Genomic DNA, 26094 nt, shown 5'->3' on the forward strand with positions numbered 1-26094 from the left:
AAGTGTCAAGTCCAAGGCTCCTGCAAGCAATAACATGTTATTTTGAGAGGAAGAAAAAAATACATAAAAAAAAATGTTTTACCTGTTCAGCAATTTAGTAATCATACAATATTTAGATGGAATAAAGTATTCACACATTTTATTTTAAAGAAATTTGCAAATCATTGTAGATACCCCTTTTCACTTTTGCCATATGAAAAGACCAGCATCCAGTTTGTAAATCATTGCAAATTAAATATCGAAAAAATACAGGGAAAAACGAGTCTTTACTCTGAAAACTGAACATGAAAATGAATTGAAAGCAGATTTTTTTGCAACAAAATCTGCTTTTACTTAATGTGCTTTTAAGTTAGTCATTACTGTGACTTTAAAGAGAATCCAAAAAGTGTTATTAAAAGTTGAGTATTTTGTTTCATCACAAAAAAATTACATTTTTGCAGTAGTTTTTTGCTAATTAAAAACAAAATAAATGAAATAAAATCAGTAACACTGTATATGAAGAGTTGTGCATAAGACTAACATTACACTGTCATAAACATAACACAACACCTACCACAGTCATCGTAATGAGTAACAAAGGACTAGTTGGTAGAGTGTTTGGTTGTCGCCAACTTTGTTAGCCTGTTGCATATTATTTGGTCTTGCTGACGGACTTCCACTGCCTTGCAATGGCAAAAACCTGCCATATATTTTGGTCACCAACATGCTGAAACTGTGCTCAGACAGAGCGGTAAGGACTTCCAGATGATGCAAGAGAGAGAAAGATGGAGGAAAATGCACAACGATAATTTGTGTGCAGCCGAGCTCTGCAGAAACGGGGCAGAGAACCGGCAGACTCGGCTCAACGGACGCAGCTGTTGTGACCGGTTTGGCCTGGAAGGAGGATGTGGAGCGTTTGTTACCGGCGTTGGCCAGTTCCAGTCTCCCGTGTGCAGTTTTCACAGCCGATTATTCACATCATCAGTCTTACCTTGCTTCCTCCCAACATGGTGTGCGCTTGTCTCAATGCAACCATTTTGCTTTTATCGTCAGCTCTGGCATGGTGATTAGGTTCATTCTCCAGCTTCTGGAAATGTTAAAATGCCCTTTCTTTTTTTTTTTTTTTTACTTTTTAGTTTCAAACATGAATGAACTCCTTCAATAAGAGCCCTTCTGAAAAGGACTTGTGGGATTAATTAATGTGCAGAGTCTGAGACAGAAAAAGAATCCTTCAGGCTGCTCTTTAGTTAATTATTGTTTTGTAATCAGGTACTTTGATGTCAGAAATTAGCTTTATACATATAAAAAAGTCAGGATATTTAAACGTTAAGCAAATTTTTAGCATTATTTTATGACTGCTCTGCCATAATAAGGATTTAGTTTAGTTGTATTTTTTTGTACAAAATCTACTGTACAGTGACCTTGATGTAAAAACCCTGGATGGATCGCGGTGTAGCAAAGCTTTGGCAGTGGCACTTTCTGCTGCGGTATGTCTTCCTCAGCCTGACTGCTGTGAGTAAATGGAATAAGATGATGAGTTCACTACAGCAGAAGGACGACTGGTGTAAGTGCACAATGGTGTAAGATGTAACCCATCATCCAAACTGCCCATTCCACATTTGACAATGACGGTACACTTGACTGTCCAAGTTTCAATCTGTGGGTAATTCTCCCCCTCCAACAGTAAAGTACCATATGAAGGTTCACACCAGTTCTCTGTTTGTCTTATTGGCATTTTCAGCCAAAATACTAACCTGATGGCTCTAAATTCACCTGATGATTTTAAAAAAGGGCAGTAGTAGAAAAAATACTCAACTGAAACAAGGTTTTTGTTAGTATATGTGTGAAAAGGTATATAAAAGATATGGCTATGTTTGTAAGACAACTGCACATCAGGCTTTATGTAACTTCAATGTACGTTTCTTTCATGGTGATGCATTTAATTTTGAAGAAATTCGCAGTAAAGACTCCACTGAGGCAATGTTTTCTAACAGTAATAGATATTTTATATCATGCAGTCAGTTATAACACTGTAAAGGTGATTTATAGGATGTATTAGCCGACTGGAAAGGTAAGAATAGGGGCTATAAAAGAAAATCAAAGCAGACCTGACTCGTGGCTTTAGAATACACTGTAAAAACTCTCACGCCAATGCATTTCCTCCTTTCAGCACGCATTTCCTAAACAAAGCAGGTGAATGTGGGAAAAGTGGCCTTTTATATCTTTGATAATGAGCAAATTAATAACAATTCAAATGAATGCAAAGCCTATAAAATGAACTTCTCTGAAAACGACTGCATCCTTATTCAGAATGAAGTGGAAATGCATTAATATTTATCGTTTCCTTTTACAGTGAACCAAAGCTGAAGGTGTTTCTGTGGTATTCGCTTTGTCTTTATTCTCCACCCGTCTCACCTGTGGTACGCCTGTGCCGCTCATGCTCCATGCAAGCGGGAACAGGCCGACCTGACCCCTCCTGCCATGTCCCCATGTCATTCACGGTAGAGCGCCACATTCCTGAGCATCCCGGCTCATGCAAAGACACATTCCTCCCGCTTTTGCTTGTGTGTCTCTTAAACCCCCAACCTCCCCAAAAAAACCTATCACACTCTTGAATGTATGGCAACGCTAACATCCTGTTTTGTCATAATTGTACTCCTCGGTCGTGTAGCTGTCAGTGCCCCTGCGTCCTGCTCCCACTTTCTGCCGTGATCACAGATCTGTTTTGCTCTGGATTCAGAAGCCAGGCTCTGGCGTTTCCCAGAACGGCACCTTGGGTCTCACCTTTCGCAAACTGGCGTAATTAACAAAGTTTGCCTTTGTGCTGCCGTCTCGGCTTGTGTTTTGGCTCGCCTCCCAACGTGTTTGTGGCCTGTCACCGTTAATGAGCGCGAACGCAGAGCTGCAAGGAGACATCACACACCTCCAACTTTAACACTCCATTAGATAATTAAGGAGGATGGGGTGTTTTTGTAACATTTCAGCTGAGACATTCCCATTAATTAGCGTCAGAGGAAAGGAACAGTTTTGCTCAGGCACTTTACTACAAAGGGATGTGATCTCTACCTTGTCACTGAAGCACTAAATGATCTCTCTGTTTTTTTTCCTTGTATTTATCTTTCTAGGGAGACGCTTCGCAACCGCAAAGAGGCCCGACTAAGGAGAGCAACTCTTCCATGGCATCATGTGATCTGCACATTCCCTCGGCGAGCTCTACGGCGGAGGAGTGAATTGTGAAAGCATCCCAACCACTAGCAGCCCCCCTATCACCACTATCGCTGCTCCTGTGCGCTGCCATCAAAGTCTCGTCTTCGTGACTCAACTTGCCTCTTTTTCTCTGCCTTCGTCTTGAAGATAAAGAATGGCTGTGCTGCTTCCCTGCCCCTCCAACGCCTCCTGCAAATAAGGCCTTTTTAGCTCGTCGAACAATACGTGAGAAAGGGGGCATAAAAGAGCATTTTATATTTCTGCTGTGTGTGTCTTTTTTATCTTTTTGTCCGCAGCAAGTCAGCCCTAAAGACACACATACTGACTAAACAAACAAGGTTTTTTTGTCCTGCTGACATCTACAGGAGGTGTTTTCTGAACTTTTTTAACCTTAAGCGGATTATTTGACAAACCTTTACCTGGCAGTCCTTTGGAATATCTACTGACGGAGCTTTTCTATGGGGGATTAAATCATCCCAGGAACACGCACTGACTCCTCTTTGGGTCGGCCGCATTTTAACCAGGGGTTGATTCCGACACTGAGCTCTGTTTGTGGGCGACCCATCATGGCTGGGAAGGGCAACCCGGTGCCAGGCGGACACCTAAACGGCTTCCCCATGCCCCCCTACTCCTACTTTTTCCCCCACATGCTGGGGGGCATGTCGCCTCCGGCCCTGTCAGGACTTCCCATCAGTGGATACAGCACCCCCTCCCCAGCAAGTAAGTCAACTTTTTTTTCCCTCTTTTCATCTGCCTGCTGGAGGTTTTGTGTTTCAGCTGCGTTTTACAGTCTAAAGTGCAAGTTGCTTCTTGAATGATGGCAATTGTTGAAGTTGTTTTACTTTCTTTGTGTGTGGATGTGTGTTTGCGTGTGTTTGCGAGTGGTGTGCGCGCGCACGCATGTGTGTGTGCGTGTGTGCGCGCGTTTAGCATAACTAGAGCAATGGGCGTTGCTCCTTTGGTTTTAACGCCGTGACTTTCCAAACAGCCTACTGGGGCTCTTGCGACGGTTATAATATTGACAAATATTACAATGACAATATCAGTTACCGAATATGCTCGTTTTCTCCTGTCATAGTTCTCATTTGTGCTTCTGTCACTCTGTGACCTTGAGCATTTTGTGTCTGGTGTTGGCTTCTGTTGTCGAGCAGCTCTGCCAGCTAAATATAAGCTTGCGTTTTACATTCTAATTGGACTTAGGGATGCAAGTTGACTGATCTTATCAATCAATGAATAATTAATTGATAGCCAGCCATTTTCTTAAAAACCTGAGTTTCCTGTTTTTCCATAAAGAAGGAACAGTTTGGAAAAATTTTGCCCATTTTCCATAATAAAAAGGGCAACATTTTTCATAGTATATGCTGGATGGAAAAAAAAAGAATGAAACATAGTGAGAGTTAAGGAGCTTGTTGAGTGTTTGTATTTCAAAACAGTATGGCATGAAGTGCATTTTGCATTCCGCACCAGACTCTCTTGGACTGTTTTTCTTCCTAGTTCTGGTATGGCCCTGCCATCTTTGTTTTTGTTTCAACTGGTTCGCTTAAGGATGACCAGTGGTGCCCTCTTCTGGATGGCGTTCAAACTACAACAGTGAAAGAAGGTCTAAGCAGAGGTTATTAATCAGTTGGAACTAATTCTAACCTAATAAAACTTTAATCCTTAATTATTATTTATTTGCATCCCTAATGGGAGTATATTAGCCAACAAGCAGTCCTTTTCTAAATGAATGCTGCACACACTGAGGATGATATATTCACATTATTTGTGCAGCCCTACAGCCACCTCTCTGTCCTGTAAACAAGAGACACCTGTATAGCAGCCTTAATGTAATGACGGCCAATAATGTAATAATGTTGGTCATTTCAGATGTTATACAACCAATAATATAATAACCGGCCAAAAATTCCATGAAGGTTTTCAGACCTTAAGGCTACTGAGCGATACTCAAACCGGTGCTGAGATTCAGACTCAGGACCTTCTTATTGTAAAGGCAAAACGCTAACAACATGCAGCCACACATCAAGTCAAGTTTATTAGTCTAGCACATTACAGTCACAAAGCAGTTCAAAGTGCTTCACACCATAAAAACATAATATAGCAACCAATAATGAAACAAGCAAGAAACATTACATTTTGTTCCTTTGATGCTGGGAACCAAAGGTAACTCTAAACAGGTGGAATCTTTAGCCTTGATTTAAAGGAACTCATCGTTTCAGCATCTTTGCAATTTTCTGGAAGTTTGTTCCAGAGAAGTGGATAAGTGGAATAGAAACTGAATGCTTGATTCTGGTTCTGGGGATGCAGAGTCGACAGGAACTAGAAGACCTGAGAGGTCTGGCCGATTAGTGATTTATAAACTGTAAATGGTTTAGCAGCATACCTGATCTAAACCATTCCATTGTAGCTCTGGCTGTATGTTTAAGGTGAACCTATACCCCGGTCTATATCATCTTTTCTATTCTCTATCGGGTTATTTTCCATGATTGATGTAAATCCATCAATTTCCCTACCAACTAGCAGCTCCTGTTTTCCTGCTGAAAAAAATCATTCCTAAAGAATGATCCTCCAAACACAATTCTTCACAAAGGACATGGTGTGTTCAGATATATGATTTGCCACTTTTCTACCACATCTTTTATTTGCCTAAAAGTTCAGTTTTGGTCAACAGAAGAGCTTCTTCCTCATGATGCTGTGTTTTCCTGTGTAACTTGCTTCAAGCTGCAAATTGGGGTTCGTCTGACTTTTTTGCCTTCAAGTTTCATTAAATCCTTTGTGGAGTATGTTAGAATTTATGGAAACCAGGTGAATTTATTCTGATATTATATCCACATGTGTTCTGTATTTACTAATTAGGCGACTTCTGATGATAGCTCTGGATTTTCTTTGTGTATTTGCATTGTTCTGGTCACATATAAACCCAATAAAATACTTAAAGAAAAAGTGAAAAAGTTGCGGAGAAACTTTATGTACACTTTAGTAAAGCACATGCTTTGGAGCCTTCCGGTGAAAGAACACTGTCATCTCATCCTGTTCACATCATTCCTGTTTTGAAAGATGTGTGTGTTGATAAACAGAGAGAGGCACACAACCATGCAGAGCCGCGTCGCCTCCAGCGCTGTCCTTAATTTACAAACCCACACACATCAGCTCTCAGACACACATGGAAATTTCAGCAGAGATCACAAGGAAATGAAGCGGGACAGTCAGACAAGCGCATTGTTTGTTTGGGGAACACAAGTTTGGCAAGTGGTCCTAAAATACATTTCACAAATACTCTCATTGTGGCTGATGGTCACGCAATAGCTCCTTTCACACAGGCTGTGAAAAGCTGTGGAATTGACTTCTAAAAAAAAAAAAAAGAACAAAACAAAACAAAACACAAAGACAAAAAATGTCAAACCAGGTGAAGACTGGTTTTGAGAAGAGGAAGCCAACTTTTCTGTCATGTGTTAACACAGAAAATCTACCTATTAGTAATTAGCACTGTTGTGATCCATAGTTTTCTGAGTTTATTTTTGAGTTTTTTCTGTGTTTATCGTGATCCTGTTCCCTGTGAGTCTCTGTGTCTTTCCCGTTGATTGATCCCAGCTGTGGCTCACTCCTGTGATTACCCTACCAGTGTATTTGGTCCCACCTGTTGTCTGTGTTCCTCGTTGGGTCCTTGTCTAACTGTGTCTAACGTTGTCGCACGTACGTTCTCTGCTCTCCAGTAGAACTGTGAAGTCCTGGTTAGCCTTTTTGTCAGTGCTACCGGTATTTAGCTGTGTGCTAGATTCTCTGCTGGATTGTCTGAGCATCTTCATCATTAAACTCATCGTTATTTTCATCTACATCCTGGGTCTACTAGCGTCTCTCCTCACCACCAACCACACCTTATGACAAGCACATTTATTTTGCTGTTGAGATTATAAATTGAGATTTATCAGAGCAGAAGGTGCCTGTCATGTTAGTTCCTGCTGGTTCACTGCCGCGTAGTCTTAGCAGAACATCAAGAGGTTCCCAGGTTAATGAAATGCAGGAAAGGCAGCTGACAAATGAGCTGGAGCAAACTTTTTCTAACATCTACCATATTGAATTTCAATACTGTGGTAGAACAGGAATTAGATCATCAGTTTGTTGTGCTCTCATTCATCTGCGTTGTATGACTTGTTTAAAGATGCAGTGGAGTTATCTTTTACTTTCTATCGTTTTAAGCTGCTTTGATAATGGAGTAGATCAATAAAAGCTCTTTAGAAGCCCGAATTACAAGTTGGAAATTTGGCTTTCCCCTATCAGTGGCCTCAAAATCCAATATGGCTGCCCTGCATATTAAACTTAGTGATCGCCACAGTAAAAAAAAAATGTATTTGCTGTTCCAACGTTCTGTATTAAATCTTTTACACACACAGCCTTATACAACCTCCTTTATAGAACAAAAACAGTAATACCTTGGCACTAGCTTAAGATTTCTAGCAGTTAGCTGAGTCGCTCAGGGTATTAATTGGCAAATGCTGTTTGTTTTAGAATTTTGAACTGGTTTTGATCCCCATACCTTTCCCGCCTGCCTGGGGTACCAGCAGTGGTGCCTGTACCACAGACTGAGACCCAGGGAAGCATTGATAAAGGAGCTGCAGATATGGGTGGATTGTGCAAACTGGAGCTGACAGACCTGTCCTCACTCTTACAGGTTTACAGGAGGTCACCGTATTGATTCTTTTATTTAGCGTCTGCTGGATCTTGCATGTGCAGCCATAGATGAGGGGAAGTGAAGAACAGTTGGTGCCCAGCCCTGTCACTCCCACTTCCCCAAATACCAAACACCCCGTCTCACTCACAAAGACTGGAACTCCCGTCGGATTCCTCTTTTCACACTGTCGCTAGCGCCCCGTGTGTTTGTGTGTTTGTCTTTGTGCGTATCCAGCAGTGTTTGCCTTGCGGGGAGGCAAGATTTCTTCCCTTTTGCCTGGACAAACATTTCCTGTCTGTAAACACTGGAGAGCCAGGGACACCGCGGCTTCCTGACATGCACGAGTGAGCGCTCACATTTACGCACATGCACAACATAAACACAATCTTTGCCCTTCAGGCTGGCTCACTTTCTCTCACTCCGGTTCCTCACGTGCGAATAACTGCAGGCACAATTCACACTTGCTCGCTCTGTCTCTCTCTCCCTCTGTCGCACACACAGAGCAATCGAAACACGCTCCTTCCTCCTTGTCTCCTTATGTTAACTGCGACAAAGTGCTTTCAACCCTTCCTTTTCCTCTTCCTGTTCCAGATTGTATCTCTCTCCCTTCCTCTTGTTTCTTTCTTTCCCACTTATACACAAAAACTGGCATCCAGTTTTGGCAGAAATGGGTAGAAAAGATTTGGAGGGATGAGGAAAATAGTTTGATACTTGAATAGAAAGGGGATTTACAAAATACCAGATTGAAGGCGCAGCAGTAAAGCAGAGTCCTTGATGGATTTCAAACATGACAGAGCCTCCAGTTTAGGATTAATGCGGATGCCTTTACAGCCATAACTGTTTATTCACACTGAAGATTGATTTTTTTTTTTCCCTCGCTGTAATTGTTAGTTCTTATATGCAGTTGAGTGGTGGGAACATTGATATCTTATTTCTACAAATTTACATTGGCAAGCTGTGCAGTGATTATATAAAACAAAGAACTAGTGAATGGAAGCAGCTGAAAGTCTCACTTTTCTAATCGTATACATTGTTTTACTCGTGACAGCTTACCCCGTAATGTAGTAATCTTGTTGTTTAAGTCTTCTTTTCATGAAACTCTCTACCAAAACAGTCAAAATCTTATCCAAAAAGTTTTCTACAGTTAGTTTAATCAGGAAGAATACATGAAGGTTGTATGAAAAATAAAAACTTGTACAGCTTCAAATCTGAGAAACTTTATGGTCCTGACATCTTTTTGAGCAGACCAGATCACTCTTAACACATCGCTCACTGCAATAAGATCAACATCAGAGCCATCCTGATAATTGGAGCGACTTTAAGGTTGTTGGAAGGGGAAAATTGGGACAAAAATTGGCATAAAATCTTGCAATGTTAACTGGGATTAAGGAACATCCATCCACTTTTTGTGCATAGAGCAGTCTTTGAAACAGAGTAGGAGTGGTCACTCTCTATTTTTGCATATTGCCAATTAGTGGCTTAACATTCATGTTCTTATTAATCATCATTCTCTAAGTATCACACCACACATCATCCATATATGTTATATAATTTAAAGTTGTTTTTTAGCTTTAAAGTTTTTCTGTCTTCACACTTTGTTGAAAGTCTGAAACGGTCTTAAAAGTGGTTAGAAATACGGAACAACACATTTCCAAACCTCGATTTGTTGACCCCCTTTTCTCTCCTCCTTCACCTCTTCCTCTCTAAGCTGTTGACCTCCTCTATCTCAGCCGCTTTCAACAAACCACAGTAGACCAATTATTTCGACCAAGCCAAGCAGAAGGGTTAATCTAGCCCTAAAATGCACTGTTTTCTCTCCGCCTTGAAGCCCAACCTCTAGGGCTGCGTCTTCACATCACATTATCTGAGAATCAACGGGTTAGGCTACTCACTGGAGCAGATCAGCTGAAGATATTGATATTACATTCATCGCCTGCAGCTTTATTAGTTAGCTGAATATTATCAGCAGATTGATTCCACCCGTAGACCTAAACATGCACACACCGCAGAGCTTTCTATCACCTAATATCCTCCAGTGCTCGTTACTTATAGTTTCACACACTGGAATCCTCTAGACTCCGCTCATGTGAAGATGTTGAACTATTCAGAAATGGTATCGATTGGAGCTCTTATTATCTCAAAGCAGTCCGCTGTCCGTCAACCTGCTCTAGCGTTCCGCTGATTTACTAGGCGAGTGTTATTATGGATGGTAACAAATGGAGTCGACGTGCTACCTGCTGCCATGGCGGACTAATTGGTTTTTACCCACAGAGGCCGCTTGTTTTACCAAACACGGTAATTGTTTGCTACAGGCTGCGTTTTCCTCAGCCACCTGCCACATGAGCGCCATCTCTGTTGACTTATTAAGGCCTAAAATGGCATTAATGAATGTAGTACGAGGGCCAGTAGCAGAAACATGCTGGTTTCAGACTCCCAACAAAGCTTGTGTTTGTGTCTGTGTGCTATCTGTCCCATTAAGCAGCCCATGGTGGAACATATAAACGGCGGGTAAATGTGAATATGGTAATGTCGGGCAGAAGGAGTGTGTGTGTGTGTGTGGGGGGGGGGGTGCTGCTTTTTGAGGATGGACAGGTGGTTCCTCTCTGCCTCAGTGGTCTGCAGGATTCAAGAGGGCAAGTTAGTACGCTGCCTGGGTGGCAAAATGAACCCCCAAAACAAACTTCTTTTTTTTTGTTTTGTTTCTATCTCATACTCTTTTCACACAACTTGTTTGGTAGAAAAAAGGATGATGAGAGTGAAAAGCATTTTAATTTTGGTAACTATTGTGCGGGTCTTGTACACACTACCAGGTGCCAGGCTGCGTTTAGCAGCATCAGGAATCCAAACACACTCTGCAGCCTCTCTGGGGAGCTGGTTGTCATCACTGGGAAGTCATTAGAGGGGTGCCAAACTCTGCCACTTATTAAACATGGAGTGTTAGACATTTCCCGCACTGAAGCGCAGCACTTCACCACCAACTTAATGACCTTATTAATTAATTGCTCTGCAGTGGAACGAGGGAAAAACATAAACACGTGAGGCTTTGTGTTTGGACATGTTCAAAGGAGCCGCCATCACCGATGCCTCTAAATCCCTGACACGTTTCAGTTTTGGGAGTATAAAACTGCTTTATAGTTTTTATTTTTTATGTCTTTTATATATATATATATATTATTTTAAAACCAAGGCAGAGGTTTGACCTTGGAAAGTATGTTGCATAGTTTCTATTCACTTATTTATGAGGCAGGTTTATTTTAACCCTAATCATGGTAGGAAGAGTAAGGCTGCAGCTAGCGATTATTTTAGTAATCTGTAATTGTATTGATTATTCTAATGAATAATTGATTAATCGCATACAAAATATTGGCACATTCTTCAGATTTTTCATTTAACTAGAGGTTAAAGGGAAAGGTCCTTGGTGAACAAAGTAATCCTCCCCTTTCTTATTTTCTGTTCTTATTTCATTTTTCTCTTTTAAATTGTTTTGCAGTTTTACCATTTATTATCACACAGTAGATAGCAGTCTGTATAGTTTTCCTGTGTGCTCTAGCTACACCAGTCATTTGCCAGATTTTATTTGCTTAAAACCAAACTCATTAAGATCCGTTTACTCACGGACACCTGAAATGTTTCGGAGGATATGCCAGGTGATTGCTTCCAATCTCTTCCGCGTCCTTCCAGCTCATTGAGCAGGCTGTATGAGCTCGCTGACGACTGTTTCTAGTGTTGATGTCAGAATCGCGTGTGTTTGAATGTTTCTACAGCATTCATAAATGACTTGATGACATAAAAGGTCACCATCCCTACTCACTTATACTCAGGTAATGGCCTGGAAGAGGCTTCAGTAAACACATATTCAGCCATTAAGTGCGTAAGTCCTTCCTTGTTCACCTCTTTTTGTTTTGTTACTGACAGTGAGTGGCCTTCAGGGTTTTTATTGGGTCTTAAAGTCAACACATCTCTAACTCATTAAAAGAGCTGCACCAAGGACACTGCTGTTGACCAGAATCAGAGAATTTTCAGCATTCTTGGCTCTGACCGGTGACTGGATGGACAGATATTCAAAAATCTATTTCCAGTCATCAAACGTACATTAGCTAAGCACTACCAGGTCAGACCAGCAAAACTCTTTGGTGTGGAAGTTGTGACTCAAAGTCGGCTTCTTTTACTTTGACAAGTGTTTTAAGTAAAAGGGCAAAGATGTAAGGATGTATTCACACCAGACCTGTCCAGTCCACTTCAAATAAACTCTAGTTTGTTTGCCTAGAAAGTCTGGTTCATTTGGGAAGGTGTGAATTGAACTCTGATGCAGACCAAAAAAGCGAACTCTGGTTTTACTAGAAACCTTTCTGTGTGAAAGTGAACCGGGCCAGCTGAAAATGTACAAAATGTTGCTACTCTGGTCCCCAATCGAACTGAATCTACCAGACAATCGGGTGTGAAAACTGATGCTATTTTGTAAAGACACACAGAGCGAGAGAGCAAAACGTTTAGCAGATAACTAGAAAGCTGAACTGTAAAGTTTCTCTGTTCCATTTCTTTGTTGCTAAAGACGGTTATAAATGTTAACTCCATCATTACTTGGTCTTGGTTTTAAAATATTAGTAGCAATATTACAATAACTTTTCTCTTACATAATTAATAACCTTCTCACTGCACAAAAGCTGTTCTTACATCTTTATATTAAAGTTCTTTAGGGTATATTTTGCACATTTCTTCAATTTTCCTTGTATTTTTCCTGTTGACTGAATGAACTTAATGAGCCTCAAAGTCCTTGTAGCTCTTACTCATTATATCAGGTGAGAAAGAGTAATAATCTGTTTATCTGAGTCGTACAGTGCTGGGGAGAAGTGTGACAGTGAGCACTGGAAGCATTCGGTACAGATGCGACAAGAGTGGGAGTAGAAACACACACGCTTACACACAGGCACGCGCAGAGACATGAGCTTTGGCAGCAGCTATGCCCTCAACCATCCTCCTGTGCCAAAATACCGGCGATCTCCACTGACAGTCTCCTCTCCTCCCTCCCAGCTTCCACTTTCCTTCCCTCCTTCCATCTTTCTTTCATCCTACCTGGAGACTCCACATTCTCCTCATTCCTTTCTGTGCCTCTACAGACCCTCTCCTCTCCATGGTGCTTGACAGGGCTATTATTACCATGGCACCAATTTATTTGCAGCCTATTATTTTCTATTTGCTTTGAGGAGACCCTTGGCCAAAATCCCTGCCCACAGGTCTCAGTCCGAGAAACAGGGTTTACTCCCCCCCCCCTCCGAGTAGCCTGGCAAATCTGATCCACTCCCACTGTTCCCTTCGTCTTTGTCTCTTCCTCTCTTCTCCTTTCTTTTTTTTTTACTTCTTCTTCACCCTCTCACATTCTTTCTTTCTACAGGTTTTCCCTTCCATGACCGCTTATGCAAATAGAGGCCCTCCTTTTCAAAGAGCTGTCTCTCCATAATCCGATGGATGGCTCCATTTCCACAGCTCTACACTCTCACAGACACACACACACAGAAAAAGAGGGAGAATCACCTACTCTATCAGGAATACAAGGACACATGCTATCTCTCATAAACATTCACCGATCCACACACACACACGCGCGCACACACACACGCACACACACACACACACGCATGCACACACACACACACACGCACACCCCCACACACACACAACACATACACACACTCAGCAGACAGGATGCCCTTCTCTGCAGCAGCCGTGTTATATTTTGAGCAGCCAGCGCTCTAAGCGGTGGTTGGGCCATAACGACTTAAAAAACCAGCAGTCTGTCGCCAGCAGCCACGCAGCACTCAGTTGGGTAAACACTGGCATAATCTAAATCTCTCGGATGTGCCAGAACAAGTCGCTTTATTTCTGCGCTCCTCAAAAAGGCCCCCGAAGGAAGTCAAGACAAGGGTAAAGAGATAACTCTTCTTTTTTTTTTTTTTTGTCTCCCCCTCCTCTCTGACTGACCCTTTCTTCACTTGCACGCATACATCTCTATCTTCTCAAAGCCCGTTTCGCAATATCCATTTCAGAGAGCCGTAAATCACTCCGCTGCCTACATTCAAATGTCAGAGCTTCTCTCCAAGGCATCGTTCCTTCAACTGTCCTTTGATAAGCGAGCGGGAATGATGGCATCCGTAAAATATAGAGCGGTTACCTAATGGAGGAGACAGTGGAGGAAGAAGGGAAGGAAGGAAGGAGCGAGAGAGTGATTAAATTATCAAGCGGAGCTTTGCCCGTTGTCCAAAGTGGGGAGGGGGGTGTTCAGAGGGAAAGCCCTTTTCTTGGAGGCTAATGCGCTTTCTCAGCCCGGCACAATGGGACTCTGTTGAGGAAAGGAGCTAAGAGCAGCTCTGTTGGGCCAGAGCTTATGGGGCCACCAGGTCTCTCCTGGCACCTTTCTAAGAGGCCCCGGGCCATACTTAACCTCCTGCCTGTCTACCAGCATTAGCACGTAACCTCATCAGGGTGGTAAGATAATGCCCTTGTGACAACATTAGCACATTATAGGTGCTAGGTATACCACAGCCTGCTTAATGCAAATTGAGTGGTGGCATGTTTAATTAATCATTAGCATTCCAGAGGTTTGTGGACGGCTTTGCTTAACGCTGTCGTTGTCCCTTCTGTGTCCTTCCACTTTTTCTTTTCACCTGCTAGTGTTCATTGGGAAAATGAACACTTAGCCTACTTATCGTGTTACTAGCGGATATGCAACTCTTTAATTCAGTTCAATTCAGAAATACTTTTAGTCCCAAAGGGAAATTAAACATAGTTGCAACTCAAATTAACTGAGTTTGGTTGGGAAAGACTGTCCTTTATTGTCAATATTACAGTAGTTCTGAAGAAGCCTCTGACTGAAGACACTCTGTTTTTGTATAACAGACTCATGAACTGGATGCTCAGGGTTGTTCATAATGTTTTTCATGTTATTGGCAAGATAATTGAATATTTCACATGCGGATATAAGAAACCTAGTCACAGAAAAGTTCAAGATGGCCACGATGACCATCAAGGAAAATGTATTTCAGCCAATATTTATCACTGATGATTATTTTTGGTGTCAAGTCATACATAATTGGAGCCACAGAAATCATATATTAGGGATTTTTTAAACCATATGTCACTCTAAACTTTTTGCCTTCATACAGGAAACCAGCTCATGGCTAGTTGCACATTACTGACCACATTTACAATGTATAGCTTTAAAAAGAATCACAAGTTCAATTTCCCAAGATCAACAGAAGATCATCCACCCATCCATTGTTTTCTGCTTATGAGAAATCATGATGCAGGAGGGAAATCCAGATATTCCTGTCCCACGACAGAAGGGAAATGTAGTCCATCCAGCAAGTTCTTGTTTTCTTTCTTATTGGGCATGCTCGGAAAACCTCCAAAGAGAGTAACCTCATCAAATACCCTGACAACCTTTACTACCTCCACTCCAAGCTCTGCAGGTCCTAGAGCTCATCAGTCCATCTCTAAGGGTGGGTCCTGATGTGCGACGGACGAAGCTCATTTCAGGAGCCTTTTCTGGGTTGCTGTGGTCAGAATCTATCTCCCATGGCTGTAGGTGCGGTCTGGAAGGGACACAGACCAGTAAATTGAGTGCTTTGCTTTGGCTCTGATCTTTCTAAACCGCGACAGGCCAGAGGAGCCACTGGACTGCTGAAAAGTGAACAGATTTTCTATTAAAATGTTCATTTTGTTGAGGGGTCCTGAATGTAAGAAAGGCTTTTTAATCAGACAAATATATTAAGACGTACATTCTTGGTGATTGGCTGGTGTTTGCACACACAGTCTACAGAAGTCTTCAAGATTGCTAAATAAGGAGGAATTATTTCAACCCATGGAACCTTTTCTGCAGAGAAAAGAGAAGTTAATCTTAGAGCACAAAACTTCAAATCAAATCACCACATGTCCTCTAGCCTAGGATTTGGATCTGTGGTAAATATTTAGGGGTGCAATTATTGCTGCTGTATAGGGGACAGGAATATAAACACATGTGCCCCAGACTGGATTAAAATTTGAGAACAGCACATGCAAAATTAAAGTCAACAAACCTCACTTGCTTAAATAAATTCCCTCTGCGTAATCTATCCTGTGAACATGTGCAGCTTCAGGCGCAGATGTAGGGCATCCGACCTGGTGAGGGCCACAGATTGAAACATAATCCAGAAGACAATTTGTATACGTCTCCTAAATTAGGGGCTGGACATTTGTGGTTTGCGCTCTGTGTTGTGGGGAGGGGAGTACGTGTGGTACGTTGCACTTGATAAAAACATTTTTCACTGATTAGCCAGAAAGAGAATTATCGGTTATGAGCTGCTTTTCTAAAGCTAGAAAAGTATCAGAACACGATTCACCTTCTTAAATATAACTAATCTGTTGTTTCTCATGCAAAAAAGACTCACTCAGTCTGTCAACCATACCACTTCTATATACAACTCAGCCAGAAACATGTTTTGCATTTTAAACTTCCATTACTTAATTAGTCTGACCGAAAAAAAGAAGCCTGAGGTCTGTAACATGTAACACGAGGTCACCAGTTAACCTGAAGCGCAGAGTGAAGGCTTCCATGTTGATGTTTTTTTTTGTTTGTGTCTGACCTCAGGGTATTCATTGTTGGCTTTCTCGGCTAAGCTGTTGGTGGTTGTGAAAGTAGTGTGATCTGCTGCTGCTGTGAAGCAACTCCGCCACATTGACACTGACGGATGAACCACTGCCAAGATTGAGTCTGAAGTCTGAGATCATAATTCCTAGGACTTTAGCAGAACATTTTGCCTGTCCATCAACTCTGACAAGACTTGCAGTGCTGGGTTGGAGTAGTTAACCCAAACTACACAAAAACATGCAACTTCGGTTTAAAAAGCTCACATGGTACGTATTTTGACAAAAATAACCAAAGATGACACGCACATGAAATTTATAGATGTTATTTAATGCACATTTTAAAGTATCACATTAGAAGACAACTAGAAATTGGAAACTTCAAAATAACTTCCTCAATTTCACAAAGAGCGTTTGCGCTTTTTTGAGGAGGTTTATTCTGAACTCTGAAAAAGAGTTGATGCGCTAAAGGGAAGATGGAAGCACATTTGCAGAATAAGTTCTGTAGTGAATATTTTCCTCACATGAGGTTTCCTCATGCATTGGAATATTTCTTACTTTATGTCAACAGCATGTAGTATTGGCAATATTAATTGACATGACAGAACACTCACAATTAGATTTTTCAGAAACGTTTGGTCCATGATGGTTTGCAACATCTATTTCCTATTGACTGCAGCCATGCGTAGCGTCTGAGGTCTGTAACATGTAACACGAGGTTTTATCAGCTTCTGATAAAATTACGCTTTGTGTAACCCATCTGATTTGCTCTTAACCAATACATATAAACTGGCCTAATTCACTTTTTTCTTTTTCTGTGACATTTTCAAAGTTCAGTCAAAATCCACATGACGAATGAATGGACACATAGCTAGGGGTTTATTTGTAGAGACATTTATTTAGTATTTCATATAGATTAAACAAAACAAGTACACACTAATTTGGAGCTTAGTTGACATAATATTAGTACTTTATAGCATATAATCACACATTTGTTGATATTAGCTGGTTATTTAACTGCTGTCCACACAAGAATATTTTTATTACAACAGGATTGTTTTTAACCGTTTGTCCCCCGTGTTCATATGGAAACAAGTTCCACAGTGAAAGTTTCACCCTTGCTTATTCATGTGGACATTTAAAACGCTTCTTTTGAGAAAACAACATATTAGCCAAACCTCTAAACCTCTGTTTGTCTTGGAGTGTTTTGACACGGAGAGGAAGATCGACTTTGTCATCACTTCATTTGTATTTTGTTGTTCATCATTCTTCTTTTCTTGTCCTTGTGTGGAGATTTTATGCGCATGTCCAGTGCACCATGTTTAGCTCCACCCAGAGGTCTGGGGGAGTAAAAACAGCGTTTTGAGTCATTCTTAGTGTTTCCATGTGGATGAAACCATTTCTGGATGGTTCTGGTGTTTTGAAACCTACAACTTGTTTTATAAAAAGTTTGTGTGGATGGGTCCAGTAAACAGCTTGCAGTAACTTGTGATTTCATTGAAAATAGTGAACATTGTTTTATATTGATCTCTCACACATCACCTCTACTCCTTGTATAAATAATTCATTGGCTCTGCCAGGAATTCTGGAAATAAATAAATTCTTGCATTTTTTGTATTTAAGTTCTTAAGCAGAAATCACAAATGGACAATGTTAGTATCAGCAGGGCAAAACTTTACAAGAACCAAATCTGAGTTTAACAGCATATCTCTAGTAGGAGCAGCATGGAGGAATAATTCAGGATTTTTACAAGCCATAACTTTGTTAAGGTCAGAGTATGCAGGGTAAAATCTGACTTTCTATTGGCTGTCAGACTACCAGATTCAGCACAAAGCTCCCTGGAGCGACAAGGCTTTGGTGACCGATTGCAAATAAAGAGGTCAGTGGACACAACACACCTGAGGTCAAAGCCAAGACCTCCCTCTGGTGCGTGTAATCGCTCATAGCTTGAAAACAGGACACAAGGCAGCAGAGCAAGTTGGACACGGAGAAACTGGGAGAAAGGTGACGAGGAAAACGAAAAGGCCACACTGGGCTTCTTAAATCACAACATGCCCAGACATACCCCACAACAGGAGCCACTGAGGTATGAGGAGAAGATCTCAGAGAAACCTCAGACCAGAATATCCCAAAGCAAAAAATACCTCAAGCCCATTCTGATCTATACTTTTCAGGGGCTTTTAATGCATTTTGCTTCATCGCAGTGCAGATGCAGCTTTAGTATTCTTTAGTATTTTATGCTGATGCCTCAAAAAATGATTGTGTTTACTGTACCCATCAGGTGATGTCAGATCTGGGTTAGTGCTGATTCAGTATTTACTCATCAAACACTACTATTTCCTGTAAGCACTTGGCCAAACCTCTCTAAGTCTACCTCAGGAGCTGACTATCTGCCTCTCCTTCTCTGCCAATACCATCCAATAAGCCCCCACACACCTCTGCTTTGTACTCCACTATTTCTTCCATGTTTTCTTTCCAAAGAATCAAAAGTCCTAAGCTGCTTTTCACAAACTCTTTAGTGTGGCTGTGTGACTTTAAGATGGCCTTAGTAATCAGTCTGTGTACTCAGCGCGGGTGAGCTGTTTGACCTGGAAAGCGGCGCCGCTGTGAATATTAAAGCAGAGCCGAAGGTTCTCATGGGTGTGTGCGAGACAAGCGAGTGTGTTCTAGCGTTTGATTAAATCCAGGAAACGTCCACACCTTTTTAAATGATCTCCGCGTGAGTTTGTCTTCCTTTGTCCCCGTGGGTTTGGCTGTGCAAACACTTCATGAATAGTGCACGGACAGCAAGCGCATTAAGTGTGTTTCTGGGGCAGATATGCTGCCACAGAAGACATCTTTCCTTTTCCTTTTTTTTTTTTTTGCTTAAAAAAGAAAAACCCTTCATGACAAAACCAGACTGCTGAGACTGAAGGCACAGACGGAAAGTGGCGGACAGGAGGAGCTCCTTGGAAAGCTTTCTGATGGCAATTATTATTCTGAAGGTAGTCATCTGTCTGTCAACACCTGTGGTTGCTTTCCCTCGAGTATTCACTTTTGTCCATTTGTCACGAGTGTAGACTCAACACAAACCCACCCAAAGTCGGTTCACATCACAGCGAAAGCCATGGGACATTGTGGTCTCCTTTCCGGCAAGCGACTTCAAAAATCATTGATAGATTTTTGTATACATCGCTTGAAAACTGAATTGGAGAATCATGCACAATTGTTTTGTTGCTGAAAATGAGTGATTGTTGCTACGTGTTGGTCCAGGGGGAGTGAGTGCTGCACGTCCATCGACTGCTGGGTTCACTTTGGATAGAACTTGTAATATTACTAAAATAATTAATTGATCTTACTGTGCTGTTTGATCACTAGAACCAATTAAAATGAAGCTATGATTGAAATGAAATGAGTTTTTGTAAAATGCCTTGAGACGACATTGGTAGTGAATTAGGGTGATATAAATAACCTGAGTTGTGTGGAAATAGGATGTTTCTTTTCTTGTTTCTCTTATATTCTGATGCATGTCAAGTATTGGTGATTAAAGTTAATGATGATGATCACCTCATCTATCTTTGGCTTTTATGTAATCATTGTTGGATTTTTAATGACTATAAGTGCATTAAAATAGGGTTTGTTGTTCAGAACTTTAATCTTTGCTGTGGGATGATTCTGGCTTTGTGTCTAGACGTGAGTTCTGCTCTGCTCTCATTTGCTTTGCAGGTTTATGATCTGTAAGTACATTTGAGCATATTTTACAAGAATTAGCTTTAAAGGAAATGAGGTTTTTCTACTGGAAGCTTTTTTTCCGTGTCAGGATTGCTTTTTTATTGTGTTTCTGGTTTCCACTAGGGCAAGGGAGTGAACGCTGTTTTTTTTTGTTGTTTTTTTTTTTTACACACACACACACACACGCACACACATTGAGGGAAATTCACCCCTGTGCTTGAAGACTTCAAAGCTAGCTGCCCCTTGAGGAACTTCAAACGCTGGGGAGGCCATTAAAGGACAAAAATTATTTTCTGTAAGGTCGTGATTTATTTGATTGAAAAATGAAACCACTAACCCAACAGACATTATTTTCCCTTTCCAGGCCCTGCTTTACCAGGCACAACCCAAATTATTTCCAGGTGGGAATCCTCTGAAGAGCAGAAGGGCTCTGCCTGAGGAGCCCCGGCCCTCCGTGCTTTCTCTTGTCCTCCAGCTCTCCTGGCTCCGTTTCTGCCGCTTCCTTACGTCTGTTCTTCCTCAGAGTGGCATTTCTTCATTAGCGGCTTACTGAATAAACGCACAAACACACACACGCGCACACACACCGACTTGTCTGTTTTAATGCCATTGTGTTCAGCGTAGTGTAAATTCAGCCTCGGCCTGCAGCGCTCGAGCTCAGTCTCGCAGCCATCAGTCAGGGAAGAAAAGATAAAAGAGGTGGAGAAAGAGGTTTGTGAGTGCGTCGGGGAGAAATGGGTCAGGAGTGAAATTTTTGCGTGCGAGAGAGCGACAATCTTGAAGTGTGTTGCAAGAAGAGGAGACAGGTGAAAAGCATGCTGGACGAGGTGGAAGTCCAGTTAAATAATTGACGATAAAAATCTGTTGTCGGTCCTGAAAAATAGAAATCCAAGGTTGGTGTCATGTATTTATGATCAACCAGAGGGAAATGTATCAAACAGCCTCAGTTTGTGAATTATTGTTTTGGCAAAGCAAACCTGAGGAAAAAAATGTCCAGACTTTTGTTTACAAGCTGATTTGAGCTAACTTGTGAAAAAAAATGTGCTATGATCCTCCTGAAATCCCAAAAGCTCAGTATTAGCAGTGCAAATCTGTGTGTGCATTGTGCTTTTTCCATCTTATTGCAGCAGCATTTGCCCTATGGTGTTGTTGTTGCTGGCATTATTTAAGTGGAGAAACACAGGCAATAGCCAGAAACCTTTGCACCTTCTCATGCAACTCCACATACAGAACTCACCTAGAATTGGTGCCTTTTGCTCCTCATTTTCCCTAACCAAAGTTCGACTGATGTGTTGGTGCCTTGTTTTCTGGGGGAAAGGTTTCATGTAGCACTAATATTTATCCTTCAGAGCTGCAACACGGACTTGCTTCTGGGTTAGCTTCCCAAAAATCTGAAGGTGTTAGTTTAGTTCAGTGCTTCTCAATTCCAGTCCTCACGCCCCCCTGCTCTGCATGTTTTAGACGTGCCTCTATTCCAGAACAGCTGATTCAAATGACTGCATTACCTCTTCCGCAGCCATCAAGTACTGCAGAAGCCTGTTAATCACCCACAGATTCAACCCAGGTGTGTGGCAGAAGGGAAACACCTAAAACATGCAGGACAGGGGGGCCTGAGGACCGGAATTGAGAAGCACTGGTTTAGTTAGAACGATTGTTAATTTGCATGGAAAGTCCAGTTCCATGTTTGAGAAGGGGTGAATCTGTTGTGATTGGCTAATCTGATGTGGACCAAGAAAGCAAACACTGCTCCGGCTAAAAGAATAGGTCTAGTTCGGTTGAAATGAACTCTAGTTCAGTTTGAATGAAAATGTGAATGCCAAGCAGACCGAAGACTTCTTCAAAATCATGAAATGGACCAGAGTGCAGGGGATTCTGGGTAAATATAGTCAAAACCAACACACCAGTCCAGCGCTAGCCGGGAAAATGGCTTGTGGTCTTTTGCCAAAGACAAAAGGCAAATCCTACAACTGTTAAGTCTCACGCCACCTGATTGTTTACACTTCAAAGAAGGTGGTTGCTCTCTGTGTCTTCTTCTTCAGAGATTTTTGTTGTTTTCTTCAGTGGTTTTTGGTAGAGCACCACCACAGGCGAGGAGCTGAACAGGTTTATCAAAGGGCTTGTCTTATTTGACTCAGTGCAGTGTGAAAGCGAACCACACCAACAAAAAATGGAAGAAGTGATGCAATTTTGGTCTCTAATCAAACTGAGTCTACCAGGATGTGAAAACATCCTAAAAGTATTAATTGAAGTGTTTGTATTAACTAGAGAATCATGTCCATTGTCTTTGTTGTTTGTTTGTTTTTTTTATTACTACCATCTAGCACATTCCATAGCAGCTCAAAAGGATAAAACAGCCACTTGTCTGCATTCCCTTCAGCCTCTGTTAAAACAGATGAGATTTGAGTTTAAATGATTCAGTCACATATCAGGGCTGATCAAGGTTACAAAGAGTAGCTGGTTGTTGGATAGCGGACCATAATAAAAATTAAACTTAGCCCATCTTTTGTTTCTGAGGGCCCAACACAATTGATTTCACACCAAAAGACCTAAATGTTGTCTTGTTACAGCTACAAATTAACGTGGAAGTACTAATATGCTTGAGTCATAAAATAATTCATTCACATTGTAAGAAATGGACGGGGCATCCTATGAACAACAAAGCATTGCCTTTGCTGCACAACGGACCTTCCAGCTCCTCGGTGGTTGAGGTTTCTGTTGCCTTTGTTTGTGTTTCTGGCAGCAGAGAGAAGGAAGACAATCTGTTTTCCCGCATCTCACACGCCGACATTTTCACCGACGATCCTGCGGTGTGAACATGTCCGCAACTCGTGTCATGAATCACTCATTTCAAATCTCTCCACGCATTTATCCCCGCTGTTTGTTTAGAAGTGCTTCTGTGTATATATGTGTGTGTGTGTGTGTGTGTGTGTGTGTGTGTGTGTGTGTGTGTGCGTGCCTACACTGCTGATGAAATTGCATCTCTCCCCCCCTACCCTCCTCCAGTACCAGCTCCTCCTTCTAATGTTATCTCACTTCCTCTGGGCCCCTGACAAACCCACCAAACAGGGAGAAAATAGAGCACTTTATTGGGACGCCTGTCAGGGCTCCCTCTGGATTTATGACCAGCAGACAGCGTTTATCACTCAGCCGAGAGAGGCAGAGTAAAAAACAGAGTGGTTTGGGGGTTTGGTGGTTGGGGGGCTGGTAGGGTAGGAGAAAACAGAAAAAAAATGGATAAAGGAGCAGAATGAACAGGAGTATGAAGTGTGCTCTTCACCTGCAGTCAAAGATAGGAGTGAAGGTTTGCAGCCACACCTGGGAGGAGGAACTGGAGTTGAACGACTGAAAAAGGAGGAGAAGCAATTAAAGTTTCAGTATGTAACTTTTATAAATAATGTTTTTTTTTGTTTTTTTTTACATATTTGTTAAAACTGTCACCATGTCGTAACAGTGTGTTCTGAGACAGATAATCTGTGAAAAGATTGATGTCCTCCGCCTCCTCCCTGAGCTACTATTGCTGTCTGAAAACAACCAGTCAGAGCCAGGGGGAGGGGCTTGGTGCTGTCAGTCATCCTCATGTACTCACTTTTAAATGTCCTAATGATGGAGAAAGAAGTTGCCATTCCAGGAATACCGTTTATCTTCCATCATTGATGTTAATGCTCACTTGCCTTAACATTCATGACCTGCTGTGCTATCTGCAGCGTAGCAGAGAGCAAAGGGTGGGAAAGAGAGTGTGATTGACAGTGTTAAGACCCACCTCCTGGCTCTGATTGGTTGTTTCTAGTTAGCACAGGGAGAAGGCAGAGGTGCTCGATTTTTTTTATTTAATTATCTGCCATGACATACTGACAGCTTCAACATATATGTAAAAAAAAAAAAACCTTACTATTAAAGTTATATACTGCAACTTTGAAGTATTCATTAGCACATAGTGGCTTAACTGGTGAGATATGGAGCTCTGTTGTGTTTTTTCGGGCATCAGGCTATCCTCTTGTGGACTTGAAGTGGAAGACTTTGCTCCTCTCTTGCTATATCCTTCCTTCCAGCCCCTCAGGAGTTCCCCTCTGTGTTTTTCTCCCTCTCCAGTCTATTCCCTCTCTTCTTCTTCTTCTTCTTCTTTTCTGAATCGTCTCCTAACACAACCCCTCTAGTTTTCGCGTTCTCCCACCACCCTCTCACTTTCTCTCTCTCATTTTCTCCTTCTCCTCTCCAGTGTTGAATGTGCATTAAGATTTAATGCCCCCAAACAAGCTTTCAGTGTTAGCCTGCAGAGAGTGTCAGCAGGGGCTCTCTGTTTCCCTCCCCTGTTCCTACTCCTCCTTCTCCATCTCTCTCTCTCTCTCTCTCTCTCCACCGTGTGAAATAACACACAAGCTGAGGCGAACGCCACCCGCTTTGGACTGTTTTTCCGCACACTGCACCTTTTACATGGTGTCACGCCTGGACCAATCAGGACGCATCTCATCACTGCCCAGAGGGGTACTCCACATGCTGCTGGAGAGTCGGCATGCACATGTGTCAGGCGACCTACCCACCAATCACATTTGGCCCTCTCCGTGGGCAGCATGGCCATCAGGACAGGGTCACACTGCCGTCTGACTGGGGCTGGCCTTTGAATCAAATACACACACATTAACTCTCCTGCTGCTGGTCTCAAGGCCTCACACTGGCCATTAACGTCATTCTAACCCATTACTCCATGATTTCCTCAGCTCCATGGTTACCCAGACATGCTGCCATCCATTCATACACACACGAGGACCGCTAAGAAGAACTGACACTAGCTGCGATTCCGTTAACCATAGAAATGTGCAAAGTAGAAATACAAAAATTAATTTACTAAATGGAAACAAGGCAGTTTCGATATGTTTTTGGTCTAGGACAGTGTTTCTCAACCTTTTTTGGGCCAGCGCCCCCCCTAGCCTTTATCCAGGTCCCTCACCGCCCCCACCAAAGAATTTGTAGGCTACTTTGCATTGACCATTATTTTATCATTAATATTACTATCACTATTGTAGATGTTTTGATTTTTATGCTTGTTTCTGTATTTATCATCAAAAATAATTTCTCAGAGAACAAAAAAGTCATGGGAATAGAAATTATTTTCACAGGCGTCTATGAAAAATGCAATGAATGAACATTCAAGTTAAAATTGGTAGGCCTAACATCAGCCAATCAGAGTGGAAAAATATTATTATACTATGCCATTTTCTAGTTGTTAAATATTCCACAAAATGACCAGATAAAAGATGTACAAGATGCCAGTTTAAACTTTGAACTATTTGCAAAACGACTGAGATCTGCAACATTAAAACATGGATAGAACTGTAACTACATTAATCATGGCTCTTCTTCTCTTCAGTGTTTGTCGGTTTCTGGAGGTCCAGCTCTGTGCTGCCTTCAGGAGAATGGGACATCAGAGTATCATCCATAAAACTTCACCCTCATGGCATTTATTGTGCAAACCAGAGCTTTCAGTGAAGAAACAAAAGTTCCAGTTCCTTTTAATGCCATACAAATATGATATAGAAACATGGATTATATCTTTATATAGACCTGTCTATTGATTTATAGATTAATAGTTTTACTGGACAGAAATTACAAAGAACAAATCTGGTTCTTAATAAAATCCTAATGAGTCAAATTGAAAGTGTCATGGAGTCATCAGCCTCATGACATTAACACTGGCATGAAAAATAATATTGAAGAAATAAATATATCGAATCTGATTAAAAACATAAATAAGTGATCAGTTCTTTACTGTTATGGTCTGTAAGATATTTTTATTCTCAGTACTAGATATGGTCTCAAACCCATGACATTTCACCTCTGTATTTACTTTTGTTTCTTAGTTTATTCTTGCATTTTGTTCTTGATTTATTTCCATTTAGTTTCCTTTGATTAGTATT

General features: G+C 41.6%; 1 protein-coding gene across 2 annotated transcripts in view; it reads left to right on the forward strand.

The window, feature by feature from the left end:
* Positions 1-26094, forward strand: part of raraa (retinoic acid receptor, alpha a) — a 184434-nt gene that overhangs the window by 79514 nt on the left and 78826 nt on the right. For both annotated transcript variants that reach the window (XM_081600818.1, XM_081600819.1), the window contains one exon: positions 3105-3906. In XM_081600818.1, the coding sequence (XP_081456944.1) occupies positions 3753-3906 (154 nt within the window). In that variant the 5' untranslated portion in view covers positions 3105-3752. The remainder of the gene's footprint in view (positions 1-3104; positions 3907-26094) is intronic.

The sequence above is a fragment of the Poecilia reticulata genome, chromosome 19 (genome assembly GCF_904066995.2).
Source record: "Poecilia reticulata chromosome 19, P_reticulata-male-v2, whole genome shotgun sequence".
In the NCBI taxonomy this organism is placed as follows: Eukaryota; Metazoa; Chordata; class Actinopteri; order Cyprinodontiformes; family Poeciliidae; genus Poecilia; species Poecilia reticulata.